The 15,377-nt window shown below is 37.8% G+C and overlaps 1 protein-coding gene and 1 long non-coding RNA gene across 7 annotated transcripts; one reads left to right on the top strand and one right to left on the bottom strand.

Annotated features, from left to right (window-relative positions):
• Positions 1 to 747: 747 nt before the first annotated feature.
• Positions 748 to 1,729, bottom strand: LOC134201144 (uncharacterized). The gene is made up of 2 exons (XR_009976349.1): positions 1,406 to 1,729; positions 748 to 1,326 (listed from the first exon to the last, which is right to left on the bottom strand). It is a non-coding gene; the product is annotated as an uncharacterized LOC134201144 (long non-coding RNA).
• LOC101742411 (sorting nexin-6) lies at positions 1,408 to 14,810 on the top strand. 6 transcript variants are annotated; one of them, XM_062675379.1, is made up of 12 exons: positions 1,408 to 1,437; positions 1,919 to 2,085; positions 3,099 to 3,233; positions 3,859 to 4,029; positions 4,806 to 4,927; positions 5,254 to 5,422; positions 6,153 to 6,312; positions 7,238 to 7,353; positions 7,865 to 7,974; positions 8,698 to 8,770; positions 12,693 to 12,802; positions 13,589 to 14,810. In XM_062675379.1, the coding sequence occupies exons 2-12, from the start codon at positions 2,080 to 2,082 to the stop codon at positions 13,680 to 13,682; spliced, it is 1,266 nt and encodes a 421-aa protein (XP_062531363.1). In that variant the 5' UTR covers positions 1,408 to 1,437; positions 1,919 to 2,079; the 3' UTR covers positions 13,683 to 14,810. The 6 variants fall into 6 exon arrangements, with proteins under 6 accessions (XP_062531363.1, XP_062531360.1, XP_062531361.1 ...); XM_062675376.1 differs by having other exon boundaries at positions 3,096 to 3,233; XM_062675377.1 differs by having other exon boundaries at positions 1,411 to 1,421; positions 3,096 to 3,233.
• Positions 14,811 to 15,377: the final 567 nt, after the last annotated feature.

Below are 15,377 nucleotides of genomic sequence, written 5' to 3'. Positions count from 1 at the left end.
ACACCATGAAGGAAAATCACAAATAGTTATGATCTTCTGTAGGAGCGAACAGTAAAAAATAAGAACAGGTAATGAAACGGAGATTTAAGCTCAGGCCAAATGAAAACACGTGTACCTACACGCCGTGGAAGTGATAATTTTAACTTATGAAGTACTGTTTAACTTGGTAGCGCCATTCACTTCAAATCTTTTGACTTCATCGTTATTGTTATGGTTTTGATTTCATATGTTACTTAGAAATATTTGATAATTACTTCAAAACTTTTATTTTCGATAATATAGTAGGTGGCGGGAATAGACTTTTTATATAATTCAAGTATTGCCGAAATACATCAGTGTTGATCGTCAGATATTCTATGAACCCATAAAGTGTACTATCGAAACGCCCAACAGGATTGAAATGGACTCTTCCGTCAACTTCTTTACCAGTAGTAAATATTTGTAAAATAATAATACGGTAAAACCAAATTTAGGAAAAAAATCTCATTTATTAAACTCTACTTTGTAAATTTTGCGTTATTGATTTCGCTTCACGAAGCGAAAGATTCCCTGAGTTTTACATGATCTAGATTTTTTATTGTCCTTGTAGGCAGACGATCATACGGCCCACCTGACGGTGAGTGATTACCGTCGCTCATGGACATCAGTAATACCAGAGGCAGAGCCAAGCCGCCTACAAATAACAGTTGCTTAATGGTAAAATGCTTAACATAAATGCTTAACGGTTCGGGGTGAAATTCTTAGACATTCTACTTTTTTAGTAGTTTATTATAAGCTCTGTTCCATTTTTGCACGCATGCTTTTAATCTCCAATCAATAAATTAATTCAACCTAGTCCAAAGTATTCCAAGCACTACATATTGATAGAGGTTTTCTAAATAATTGAGGAAACTCAATTAAACAAGACTATTGTTTATTTAATTGCATTTGATGGGTGAACGAGGTCACGGCCCACCTGATGCTAAGTGGTTACGGGAGCCTGTAGACATGTACAAGGTAAACGCTGCCACTCACCTTGAGATATGAGCTCTAAGGTATTCAGTATAGTATGAAGTTGCTAGTGACATCATTCGTTAACTGGTTCGTGGCTTATTTTTATGCGAAGTTTCTAAGGCGAGAGTGATAAAACAAAAAACTGTGTGTTCAGCTGTCCTTTTCAAATGCAGCATTGATTAAAAACTCTCTCCGCTATGATTGTCAGCAATATCATCAACAATTTCGTCCTTTAACTTTTAATATTGTTTTGTTTAATATTGTATTAGTATAGTATATCGGAGAGTTCGTAGACATTATTCGCATTCGCAGATATTATTCGCAGCCGATTTCCTTGAAAACAAAAAAAAATCAGGAGAGCCTAAAAAAATAAACAACCATGGCCGTAGATAGCACTAAAAAAATAAATTACCTACTGTCACTGAGGTGTTTTGAAACAATGAAGTAGGAAACCTATGGAAATGAAACGTCAGCCAAAATTTCGTGCCACTGTGACGTCATCTGGCCACAAAACATGGCGGGCATCGACTTTCTTGAGATCCTATAAAATACGTTTTAATTATTATTTTTGTATGTTTTAAGCATGATAAATTATGAAATTTTATATAATCAATCATATTAAATCGACATCAAAGTCAATAAATAATGTACAACCCAAAACAGACGGCCGAACTGACGTGACAATGACATTTGGCGCGCTAAACATGGCGGATTTTCGGCCTCATTAGACGGAGACGGAGATATTTACGTATATTCATGTTTCATTTTATGTACGCACTGAAATACTGTTATATTGTTTTCCTGCGAGTTAAAGTGCTGAGCAAGAACGAGATAGATATATGTTTATGTATGTGCTTTCAAAATGGGTGCTATTTATATAAGCAATTGTACGTATAGAACAATATGTCGTGTCCCTACTATATAGGTCTATGTTTTGAAATCGACTTTTGACAATCACTAAATGATTAAATTAAAACCAACAATTTGTTTCGTTCGGTAGACTCGCTTTTCCTTGTTTTGTGCTTAAATTACGAAAATTCCTTCAATATTCTAATTTTAAACCGTACAATCCCTTTCTTTTACAATATGATGGTGAGTTTCATCTGTATTATTGGTAAAGGAGATTTTAAACGATGTATTCTAAAAAATATATTCGCACAGGGGGCGTTGCCGTTGATAATAGTAAAAAGATAATAAAAATCCGTGCATATCTCGGTTATTATTAATCATATCCAATTTTTATGCTGTTAAAGTGTTCAATTATCTAAAACACTTAGTTTTCTCCGCCATTAAGGTGTATTTTAAACGGTAATTTAGATGTGACGTGGATTGTAATTATATTACAAATTGATTCTTTGTTTTCTTTGGTCGAAGTTTAATTTTAAATAACAAACAGGTTTCGTAATAACGTCAAATAACGAGTAGTCCCAGGCACCATTATTATTGCCAAAATTGGATACTTTTCATAATATAAAGTGTGTTTAAATAGCTCGACAATATTCCATGTGTAGCCATAACACGACACTGGCAGAAATTGCTGAAAGTATAGGCAGATTCCCATTAAAAAAAAAAAAAAACCATTATTAATGTACTGAGAATACTCCTGGAATAGAATATAAATGATGTTTTAATCAATATTCAATACGGGAGAATAATTTTGTTTTTTTCCTCATATAAATATATATTAGATATTAGGAAATAGGATAGATGATTTTATGTACCTTTGAGAGCTTGTAATATATCTTACCGTCAATCCTGTACCTCTATTAAGTACATGAATTTTATGATATGTAATTCAAACGAGGCTTGTCTAGTTAACGGTAGGCAGATCGGATGCTGACGTCCATGGGTGACGATAACCACTCACAATCAGGTGGGCCGTGCTCGTCTGCCTACAAGGTCAATAAAACAACTTTAATAGGTACACCCACATAAAACGGAAATATCAGATAATAATTTACACAGCAGATCTATTCATCCTTAGTGATATGGAGCCGGTAATATAAATTGTTTTAAAGACAAGTGTACATGACATGGCAACAAACGTTAATAAACTTATGATTTAAAAATTATTTTTCATAAAAACAACTTTTTTTTTCCAGCAGGACTGTGTGGAAGATTCATCGCAGGACCCTTTGTCAACTGTTCCAGTGGCTGATCCAGCCCCAGCTACCATGGACACAAAAGTCGAGAAAAAGAAGCCAAATGAGAATGTCTCTCTAGCTGATAATAGTCTTCTGGTAAGTGACTCATATCTTGATTGTTTCTGTAATACAATAATCAGTTCGAAATTGAAGGCTAAAAATACAAAATGGTTTAATGGTAGACGGCGGCTTGGTTCTGCACCTGGCATTGCTGAAGTCCATGGGTGACAGTAACCACTTACCATCAGGTGGGCTGTAAGCTCCTCAGCCTACAAGGACAATAAAAAAAGGACTTGGTGGCTTTCACTATGTTCCTAGAGTACCTCATTAGTACACAGGGTCCTCATAAGTTCTCTTCACTTCATGCTTCACTATAGATTAGTAGTAATCATTTATTTATTGCTTCTATTATTGAGGTCTCAATGAAGCATCTTGGTATTGCTGACATGCACAGACACTATATCTCTAAGGTCAAGCTTTATGATCCACAATTGGTGATAAAATGGTGTTACCGTGGTTTGTTATCATGTAAAAGTATTATGCTTTTGCTTGTTTCGACTATGAATTAATAACAAGTTGCAGTTGGAATGGGCAGTACAATAGAGACTTATTGTCTTGAATGTCTGAATTTTGTTAATTCGGGCCTTACACGCTTAAGTTCTGAGGTGTCAGTCTTTAAATAGTAACAAAAAAAAAATAAGTAAATTAATCTTTCTAATAGGTAGACATATCAGATGCTCTAAGCGAAAAAGAAAAAGTCAAGTTCACTGTTCACACCAAAACAACTTTACCGGAGTTCCAAAAATCAGAGTTCATAGTAGTACGTCAGCATGAAGAGTTTGTCTGGCTACATGACCGTTATGAAGAGAATGAAGAATATGCTGGTTATATAGTAAGATATTTTTGTTATTAAATAACACTCTTTGGAATGCAAATTATAGTAATATTTCTGTTTAAAATTTATTAATTGCAAAGCCTATACCTATGTGCCCACCTTAAGCTATTTTTGCCAACAAAATGTTTTGCAAAACTCTCAATTATTTTGTTATCAAATTTTTTTAACATAACTTACCATATTTATTTTTCTATACTTATATAATATAATAATATTATAAAGAGGATAGATTTGTTTGTTTGTTTGTTTCGAATAGGTTCCGACTGGACCGATTTGAAAAATTCTTTTTCCATTAAAAGCCGACATTGTCCCTGATGAACATAGGCTACTTTTTTTTAAGTTTTTTTTTTTTTTGGTTTCATGTGTGTTTTAATGTTTCCGAAGCGAAGCGAGGGCGGGTCGCTAGTACAATACATTTCTGTTAGGCAAAAATATATTTCTATTCATAGTCTACAAGAAATTTTTCATTTTTAAAAATTTTGTTTGACATTAAACTTGTCTTATAACATATCTATAGTAAACTTTATTTGATAATTCTATCATCATAGTAAATGTAAATGTGTTCTGTAGTTGTGAAGGTGTGTACCAACAAACAAACAAATAAAACTGGTTTATATTCTACTACTTCTTTAGGGGAGTACCGATATCTACTTTTATTACTTTTCTTCAATGTACAGACACTGGGCACTACTTGTTTGTTATATGTATTGGTACTGGTTTATCAAATAGTCTCAGTAAAGGAGTATATTGTGATGCAAATATTTTTTATACAGATCCCTCCAGCACCTCCTCGTCCTGATTTCGATGCCTCCCGCGAGAAGCTACAGCGACTGGGCGAGGGGGAAGGAGCCCTCACTAGAGAAGAGTTCCTCAAGATGAAGGAGGAGTTGGAAGAGTAAGTGAAGAATTTGAACCTAAAAATGTGCGATTTTGTACCACAAATAATTTATAAGACTTTTTGGAGGGTCGGTTTTATTTCTTACTAGTTGACCCGGCAGACTTCGTAGTGCCTCAATCGTGAAATAAAAGACCTATACTTTTGTATAAAATTAACTTAAAACAAACAAAAGGAATCCGTCCGACGGGGACACATTTCATTTCGTATCATTATGCTGAGGCTTATGAATAAACATTTCAATGACATATTTATTGAGGACAATGGTGCCAGAATTCTATAATGACTTCAAAATATTAACAGTGCACTATTCTTGCTTCTACCAGCGAGTACCTGGCGACCTTTAAGAAGACGGTGGCGATGCACGAAGTATTCCTCCAGCGCCTGGCTGCTCATCCTGTCTTCCGCAGGGATTCTCATCTCAGGGTATTCCTGGAGTACGAACAGGATCTCTGTGCCAAGCCAAGAGGCAAGATGGACCTCATTGGTGGACTGGTGAGTAAAGAAATATCGTCTTTTCGCATTGAAAGTGTACAATTTCCAAAAATATTCAAAATTGAGTTAATTAATATACGGAATAATTTGGTATCACCAGTATTTTTCTCATAAATACTGTCAAAAGAGCGTAGTTTAGTTTTAGTCTTTTTTTTTTTCTTAGCTTACCTATATTTTGACTACTATTAAAAAAATTAATACATAATTTTATCTTACTTTAAAAGACAGATAATGTAACTGGTAAAAAAAAAATAAATATCACATGTTAAACCTTTAAATACTCTCCTGTAAAATTAGTAAGTTTTGAGATTATACAGTTTTAATGCGAGAAGACTATATTACGTTATCTGAAGTATGAAATATCTTGAAATATTATATCTAAAACACAATTGCATTGGAATAATCGATAATGTTAAACTGAAATTCATGATTGGTTCACAATAAGAGACTGCTACCAACTCATGTAGGCTCACATCTCATCCTACTACTGGGAAGACAAAATTTTCGAGGACGCTAGTTCTATGTAGGAATAAGGATGTTGGAATGACATGTCCTTCTTCAAATAAGGTTAGAGCTAGATGCTATGCTGCTCTATACAGGGAGTGAGGGTTACCTACCATCCTGGGTTGTAGGCTTATCTGTCAAAAAAGCTCGTCAAAGTCACTTTTGATATATACAATGTTTAACCTTATATATAAATGACAGGACTTATTTGTTTCAAATTTTTTAGGTTCGGTCAATGACAACAACCACTGATGAGATATACCTCGGGGCGACCGTGCGAGACGTGAACGACTTCTTCGAGCAGGAGACGTCGTTTCTGCAAGAATACTACTCGCACCTCAAGGAGGCAGTCGCTAAAGTCGACCGTATGACGTCGAAGCACAAAGGTGATAATTGCGTGCACAACAATCATTACTTATAATAAAAATATACTGTTATCTACTGTTGATATTAAATACGTTCATGATGAAAGCCTGACGTCACATCCGCACCATCGAAGGTGTTTTTTTTAAGGGATTTTATGACCTGGTAACTAAGACCTTTAACTCATGTCTAATTTTAATTTATATTCTTACTTTTACGAAAAATGCTAATATGAAGTGAAATGAAATGAAATGAAGATGGTTAATTTGAGACAATAATCAACTGGGATGAAATTAAATGAATTTAGATAAGATGATCAAGCGGTAGGCAGCGGCTTGGCTCTGCCCCTGGCATTGCTGAAGTCCATGGGCGACGGTAACCACTCACCATCAGGTGGGCCGTATGCTCGTCTGCCTACAAGGGCAATAAAAAAAAAAGATGATATGGGATGACATCATCAGTATAAAATGGTGGTCATTTACTGAGACTTTTTCAGTGGACTTTTTGTAGGATCACGAGAAGTTACGTCCAGTGGCTTTGTTTCATTTTCCCCACATTTGTACACTTTCACAGATATTAAACAGTTAATAAACCACCATTATTACGCATTTAAACCTGAAGAAACACTAAATAGACAAAATAAAACAAATCACACAACTTCACTCCTCGTGTTCCCGCCAAAAAGTCCTCGAAGGTTTAATTGTACTGGACACACAGGCTATAAAGAAGTTAAACTACATATGGAGCTATTGTGACTAATAATTTTTTTTAAATATCCTTGTCTGGGCCCAAATTCAATGTAAACTTTAATATTTAGATCGCAAGACAGTAAGCTTTACCCAATATTATTACAAGGACCGCATAAATTAAAACAATCAATATTTAAAGTAACAAAATTTAAATATTTATTAAACATTCCACTCCACTCGTCTCTGTTCCGCTACGCAGAAGTGGCGGACGCTCACATCAAGCTGTCGTCTTGCATAACTCAGCTCGCGACCAGAGAGCAGCCTCCCATGGAGAGGTTCCTCACGAAGGCCTCCGAGACATTTGACAAGTGCCGGGTAAGATTTTCTTTTAACACATTTTTATTAGCTCGTCCCGGACCAAATCTCTTAAAGTAATATTTTATCACCCTTACGACTTAGTTGAATAGAAGTGTATGTTGAAACTACACGCGTCCCTTCTGATATCCATTGACCAAAATACCAAGGACGATTTGATTGTACTCAATCATAAGTTGATTCCCTGCACCATAAGTAATGCGTTTCGGTTTGAAGGGTGGGGCAGCCGTTGTAACTATACTTAAGTTGTAACTATATTTATGTTGTAGATGTCTGTGGGCTCCAGTAACCATTTAACATTAGGTGGGCTGTGAGCTCCACGTCCACCTGAGCAATAAAATATGGTCCTGAAGGGAATTTTCCACTGCATTATCATGTTTTTATTCAAACAAGGTTGAACTGTATTTGTCATTGATGTCCACAAACCACTGCCTGTCACTCGGAGTGATTACGTAAGCCACTCCTTCTTCCATCTAGTGCACGTATGTTGATGAACCATTTGTGTTATCAGAAAATCGAGGGTCGCATGGCGTCCGACCAGGACCTGAAGCTGGCGGACACTCTCCGGTACTACATGAGAGACGCTCACGCAGCGAAAGCGGTGCTCGTGAGGAGACTCAGGTAGACGGCTGTTCTTTCCTTGATTGTGTGGGAGAATGTTCTCGTGCTTCCGGTGAAGAGGTCGTTGGAGCCGGACCTCCGTTTGCGCGCAGGAGTTGGATGTGGATACTGGGGGTGTTGGAAGCACGCCCGGGTGGGTATCACCGTACTGCCTGCTTCTGCGGCGAAGCAGTCGCGCGATTTAAAGATGTTCTTCGTAGTTTGTTTTGCTGCTTATGTAGAGTCCATAGACATCTACAACGTAAATGGCGCCACCTACCTTGAGATATAAGTTTTGAGGTCTTGAACAGTACAACGGCCGCCCCACCCTTCAAAAGGCACTACAACTTCACGGCAGAAATAGGCAGGGTGGTGGTACCTACACGCGCGGACTCACAGGAGGTCCTGCCGCCAGTAATTACGCAAATTATAATTTTGCGGGTTTGATTTTTATTACACGATGTTATTCCTTCACCGTGGAAGTCAATCGTGAGCATTTGTCAAGTACGTATTTCATTAGAAAAATAGGTACTCGCCAGCGGGATTCGAACACCGGTGCATCGCTACATACGAACGCATCGGACGTCTTATCCTTTAGGCCACAACGACTTCATTTGTCGTCTTCGAATGGATCGTTATTCGATACAACTGAGATGTCGACCTCATGTCTCAAGGTGGGTCACAAAGTTGTGACGTCAGCATAAAACTGAACGATGACGTAATGCCGAATATTACCTCGTTCAGGTGTCTAGCTGCCTACGAAGCAGCCAACAGGAACTTGGAGAAGGCGAGAGCGAAGAATAAAGATGTTCACGCTGTAAGTGTAATATTGATGTACGATAAGGGGACGGGAGGGGAGGGAGGGAGGGATGGTGTCAATATCAGTGTCAACTGTCGAAATGTTGCTCGGGACTCTTGTATGCAAACTTATCTTGTAAATTTCATTAAGCAGTTCACAATATGGTCTCATGATTTTATTTCTGTCTATGGAGGGTAGAAGTAAGGAGTACCGTATTAAGAAGGGGGGACAATAATATGGAGGACAATAAAATACTGTTCACTTGTAAACAGCAAGTTGTCGAAAGAGCTGCTGCTAATTAAGCTGACAATAATAACTAGTATATAATTGAGGTGACATCGGTCAGGTACTTATTGTCAATTTGTCAATATTCTGTATTGATGATCACTTTTTTAGTTAAACTAAATAGCGGTTCTGTAGGAAGTGGTAATGATAGGAATACAGCAGTTTTGAACAAAGTGAAGTGTGCCGGATTGAAAAATTTATTATTTTTTCATTATTTGCATAGTTAAAAATTATGCAGCATTTGAAATTTCAACTATTTATTTTATTATTGTTTAGGTAGGAAGTGTTTCTTTCCAAACTTAATTTATTATTCTAGTGTTATAGTTTATGGCTATGTTTTTAAAATCCGTCGACTTGCTACTGTGGCGCCACCGTAATTGACTCCCTTATACACTGACTGTAACTTATTTGAGACCTTAGAACTTATATCTCAAGGTGGGTGGCGCATTTACGTTGTGGATGTCTATGGGCTCCAGTAACCACTTAACACCAGGTGGGCTGTGAGCTCGTCCACCCATCTAAGCAATAAATAAAAAAAAAAACTGAGATTATGTTCATTACTTCTACCCTCCATCGTTTTTTGACAGCTGTCACAGTCACATAATATATGTAATTATTTTCCTACAAAAGGAAACCGTCAAAGAAAAAACCCTAAAAAGTATTTAATTAAAAAATAAATTTAATTTTGTTTGAATTTGAAACGGTCATTACATTCTGTGTAAGGATTGCAATTATCACAACTTATTTTTCTTCTGGACACCCACCTTTCAAGCTTCCTACACCGCGCACGATCTTTAGTTTTAATTTCAAGAACATTAACATAAGCACTTTTTGAAGTGAAACTTCTTTAGGCGCGTTGAGAGTAAAATTTGACTCGCGACAGATTCGTTACGGCTAGAGAGAAAAGATACGATTTAGGAAGAGCGAGAGTGAGAAAATAGACAGAGCGTCTCGCGAACCACTCGACCGTGGAGAGAGGGAAAGGACAAAGTGAGCTAGGTCGATTCTCTCATACACAGCGTTCCTTATTACAAGAGAAATTTGATTTAAGGATGAAAAATTCAAAAAACCATAACACTGCACATCGCCAAAGAAGTTTCACTTCTTTCACGAGGTGCACGCGCACCAATAATTTTTTTAATATATATACATAATATATATTTAACACACCGCTATTTTGTTCATGCGACACAGCCGCTGGAGGTGCAAGAGGTAAATATGTTCTATTTGTTTACTATGTGAATAATATGAATTGAGACTACTTCACTTGACACTTGATGAGACAGGCCATTCAAACGAATGTACAGTGAATGCTGCGGTGACCTAAACCGGTCGCCAGTCGAGGCAACAACACCGAGACGAACGCACGTTGCTCGCGTAAACTCAACATGATTAACCGTCCAGCAGTTATATATCTATATCTCTAGTGTTCGTTTCTCTATCGAATTTCCACCAAATTCACTGGCACCCCACTACAGCAAATTCATGTGACGTCTTTTATATTTCATCTTTTTTTATTTTTAAATTAATTAATATCACTAGTATTTTGTTATGTTCCTTAATCTCGCGTATTTCTGACGTATCGAGTACTTACGTAGGCGTTATACGTGGACGTTTGAATATTGTTCGAACTACCGTAATTTTTTATTAAAAAAAACCATTTTTACGTTTGTCAGACTAACTAAAGGAAGCTAAAGGAATAAACAACTAACAGTACCTAGTCTTGCCATAAATACTGAGACAAAGGGAAAAAAAAATTCTATTGCAAATAACATTTATTGCTTTTACAGTGTATTAGTTTAATACATAAATATAAAACAATTTAAAGTATAAAAAGCTTATTCGAAGTGGTCTCCATTGGTTGCAATACAGTCCTTTAAACGTTGAGGCCAGTTATCAATAGAAGCACGCACTCTTTCCATCGGAAAATTTTTCACTGCCAATCGTACGGATTGTTTTAGGGACTCCAAATTATCATGGCGTTTAGAGCAAGCCGTACTCTCTAAAACTGACCATAAATCATAATCCAGCGGATTAAGATCGGGACTAGACGACGGCCAGTCTTCAGCTCCGATGAAGTCCGAAACGTTCGTTTCCAACAAAGACTGCGTAGACTGAGCTTTATGACCTGGCGCCGAGCCTTGCTGGAAGGACCATTCTTGATTATTGAGCATGGTGTTGTTAAGGGGCTTCACTACCTTCTCAAGAATGGTATCTTGATACACTTGTGCCGATGTTTTGATACCTTTTTCACAAAAGTATAGCTCAGTCACTCCTTCATAGCTAATACCCCTCCAAACCATCACTGAAGTCGGAAAGTGCCCACGTTGCACTCTGTCGACTAATTGAGAAGCTTCCTAAGAGCTTTGAGCATAAATACGGTCATTTTGTTTGTTAAAATGTTGCTCAATTGTAAAAATTTTCTCATCCGTAAACAAAAATTTTCTATGACCTCCCTTTGCGTACCGCTTCAGTAGTTGTTTCGATTTTACCACCCTATTCTCTTTTAAATTAACAGTTAAGAAATGACCAGTACTTATAGGCTGCAAGACCTAAGTCATCTTTTAAAATACGCGACATGGTTCTAGGTGCTATCTTCATCTCCCGAGATAAAATCTTTTGCTTTTGGACAGGATTTCTTCGAATTCTTTCCCTAACTGCTTTGACCACCTTTTTCATATGAACACTACGTGGACGGCCAGATCTTTTTCTGTCACAAACAGAGGAGGTCTCATTGCACCTATTAATAGCCCGGTACACAAACATTTTACTAATACGAAGCGTATGGAGAGTTTTAAAAATTGCATTTGGCTCCATATCTACTTTGTGTAATGCAATCACAGTGATTCGGTTCTCTTTATCACCCCACTCCATTTTTATATCGCAAAATATTGTACAATGTATTAGTGCCAAAATGAGAAAACTCAATGAGCAATCATATAAAAATTACAGATTCCAAATTCAAATGTAATATTTTGTTTATTTTTAATTGTAACAGTATTCTGCTTCACGGCAGAAATAGGCAGAGTGGTGGTACCTACCCGCGCGGACTCACAAGAGGTCCTACAAGAGGCAGTAATGCGTTTCGGTTTGAAGGGTGGGGCAGCCGTTGTAACTATACTTGAGACCTTAGAACTTATATCTCAAGGTGGGTGACACATTTACGTCGTAGATGTTTTTTTTTTTATTGCTTAGATGCGTGGACGAGCTCACAGCCCACCTGGTGTTAAGTGGTTACTGGAGCCCATAGACATCTACTACGTAAATGCGCCACATACCTTGAGATATAAGTTCTAAGGTCTCAGTATAGTCACAACGGCTGCCCCACCCTTCAAACCGAAACGCGTTAGTGCTTCACGGCAGAAATAAGCGGGGCGGTGGTACTTACCCGTGCGGACTCACAAGAGGTCCTACCACCAGTAATTACGCAAATTATAATTTTGCGGGTTTGATTTTTATTACACGATGTTATTCCTTCACCGTGGAAGTCAATCGTAAACATTTGGATGTCTATGGGCTCCAGTAATCACTTAACACTGGGTGGGCTGTGAGCTCGTCCAACCATCTAAGAAATAATAATAATAAAAAAAGTCTCAAGAGGAGGGTAGACTTACCCGAAAATGCTTAATGCACCTGTCGTATTATCTGCTTCCAGGCCGAACAAGGTCAGGCGGAGGCGTGCGCTAAATTCGAGCAGCTGTCCGCGAGGGCCAGGGAGGAGCTCATCGACTTCAGGACCAGACGGGTGGCCGCCTTCAGGAAAAGGTTTGTTTATAACATTCGGAGCTGCTTGTGGTAGTGGCCTCTTCTTGTTCATTTTTTTATTGCTTACATGTGTGGACGAGCTCACAGCCCAGGTGTGTTAAGCGGTTACTGGAGCCCATGGACATCTACAACGTAAATGCGCCACCCACCTTGAGATATAAGTTATAAGGTCTCAGTATAGTTAGTTCGGAAGAGATTTCCAGTTGCACGAATTGGACCTACCTGTTGACGGATTCTAGATGTTAGTTATGTTTTGGTGTACAATAATGTATAGGTCCCTCTCTTTATATCTCTCTTTCTCGCTCGCTTCACTTGTGAGCCCGCACAGGTAATTCTATTCAGTCTATTACTGCTGAGAAACTTGCGTTCCGGTTTCAAAGGGGGGTTGGGAGGGGGGTCGTATTAAACAATTTACCTCATATATCAAGGTGGTGATTGGGTTATGTACGGAGGTCTACTGCCTCTGCCACTTCACGTCAGATAGATGGGCAGTGAGATTATGTGTTTATTGAATTAAATTTTAAAAATCTCCCGCGATTTGTAGGCTTGAATTTCGGATCCGGAATTGAAATGAGCTTCACGGTTTTCCCGAGTGTTACGACATGTCCTTCTTCAAACGAGGCTTGTGGAGATTGCTTAACGGTAGGCAGCGGCTCGGCTCTGCCTCTGGCATTGCTGAAGTCCATGGGCGACGGTTACTACTCACCATCAGGTGGGCCGTATGCTCGTCTGCCTACAAGGGCATTAAATTTTTTATTTTTTTCATGTTTACTTTAATTGTTTCAGCCTTATAGAACTAGCGGAATTGGAGATAAAGCACGCGAGGTCACAGCAGGAGTTGTTTAGGAAATCACTTCAAGTGCTTAGGGAGTGTCAGTGAACTGAATGCGGCTTGGAACGACAATATCGGAAATTCCAATTCGAAGCAGGCAATAATAACCCTTATCTCTTTGCCTGTAAAGTTTATGTTTCAAATCGTATGTCTCGGATGTGATAAGGTAATTTTATTTTATGAAGCGTTAATGGATTCTGTGTGATCAGTGTTTTTAACGTTCTCGATAACGTAAAAGTTAACGCAAATTTGTATGCAGTTGGATCAGCGCCCCTAGCGGCAAACGTAGGCAAACGTTGCAACTCCATACAAATTTGAGTTAACTTTTACGTTATCGAGAACGTTAAAAAAACTCGTACTACGCACACAGTAATGAAGTCAAAATACGTAGGTCATTCCGTTTTGGATGTCATTCATTGCGGGTTCAGTTCTTAAGTTGATAAGATATGTTCAGGCTCATTATTATAATAATATTGTTATAAATTCCTCTTGTTTAGTATAATTATCACCATTTATTGTATATAGTTATATAGGATCACCCTGTATAATTGTAACTTTAGTCATCAGAAAGGCCATGATGTTGGTAACTTCGATGATAAAGATTCTTATTAACGAAATATGTATAATAATATATACGAAAAAAATAATGTAGGATACAACTTTGGTTAAAATTTTAATATTGAGCAATATTTTTTTTTAATTTTTAAATTTCATAAAAAAAAGTAAAATTGGTTATCAGTAAAAACAATTTCACCTTTCATTAAATAATGGATTAAAAATTATAGTCTATAAGTCGAGATTCCATTAGTGTTTATCAAACAACAACAAAAAAACCTACATGCAAAAATATTATGTCTTATGTCAAAAGGGGATAGTTCAATTCTCTGCATTAAATAATTTTTAGTGCCTCAAATTACCTTCTACATACTTAGAAGCAAATCTATTCCTAGTTAAACTTAGTAAGAAAGGACTGGGTTTTAAAGTTGGCAATACTTTTTATAATGGAAGTGTTGCCAGATTCCTTTTTTTTGTTTAAATTACATTTCTGGATGTAATGTTTTAGATTTGTATAATCGTGCTTTTGTTTAAGATAGTTTGGTTATCACTCGTTTTGGCTATGCATTTAAAATGTAAGTAAGATCTAAGTGTTATATATAAATATATGATCAAATATAATTTGTTTGTTTTATGTCCACCTCTGTGGGGCTTACAGTTTTACCTTTTTTGATATTGTTCGAGGGCCGAACCTCTTAAGAAGTCCCAGCGTCTTGGGCGTGCGTTGGTTATTTGGTACTGGACGGTCTGCAGCTTTTGGGACCAGACCGCGGGCCCAAGAATGGTATTTGAAGCTCTACCAACTAAACGACTCCCTTGCACAGTCGCCCAAGCGTCTGATCTGCTCGAGGTCAGAACCAAGATAGGGCAAAGGTGTTACTGCCACTCCCCAAGAATTGACTGGTGGTAGGACCTCTTGTGAGTCCGCACGGGTACGTACCACCGCCCCGCCTATTTCTGCCGTGAAGCAGTAATGCGTTTCGGTTTGGAGGGCGGGGCAGCCGTTGTAGCCATACTGAGAACTTATAACTTATACCTATCTCAAGGTGGGTGGCGCATTTACGTTGTAGATGTCTATGGGCTCCAGTAACCACTGGATTGCTGGTAGCACACCGCGCGGCCTTGACCTCCACAGGTGTTCTGTGCACTGTCTCCAATGGATTCTGGTGGGAGAGCATCGGATCGGTG

This window comes from Bombyx mori, chromosome 23 (genome assembly GCF_030269925.1).
Source record: "Bombyx mori chromosome 23, ASM3026992v2".
Classification (NCBI taxonomy): Eukaryota; Metazoa; Arthropoda; class Insecta; order Lepidoptera; family Bombycidae; genus Bombyx; species Bombyx mori.
This window is presented reverse-complemented; position numbering and strand designations above follow the sequence as displayed.

Bases quoted from the DNA above. Each gene is read 5' to 3' on its own strand.
- LOC101742411 (XM_062675376.1), top strand. The intron at 6,313-7,237 runs GTGATAATTGCG...TCCGCTACGCAG, and splicing joins TATGACGTCGAAGCACAAAG to AAGTGGCGGACGCTCACATC. The intron at 7,354-7,864 runs GTAAGATTTTCT...TTGTGTTATCAG, and splicing joins AGACATTTGACAAGTGCCGG to AAAATCGAGGGTCGCATGGC.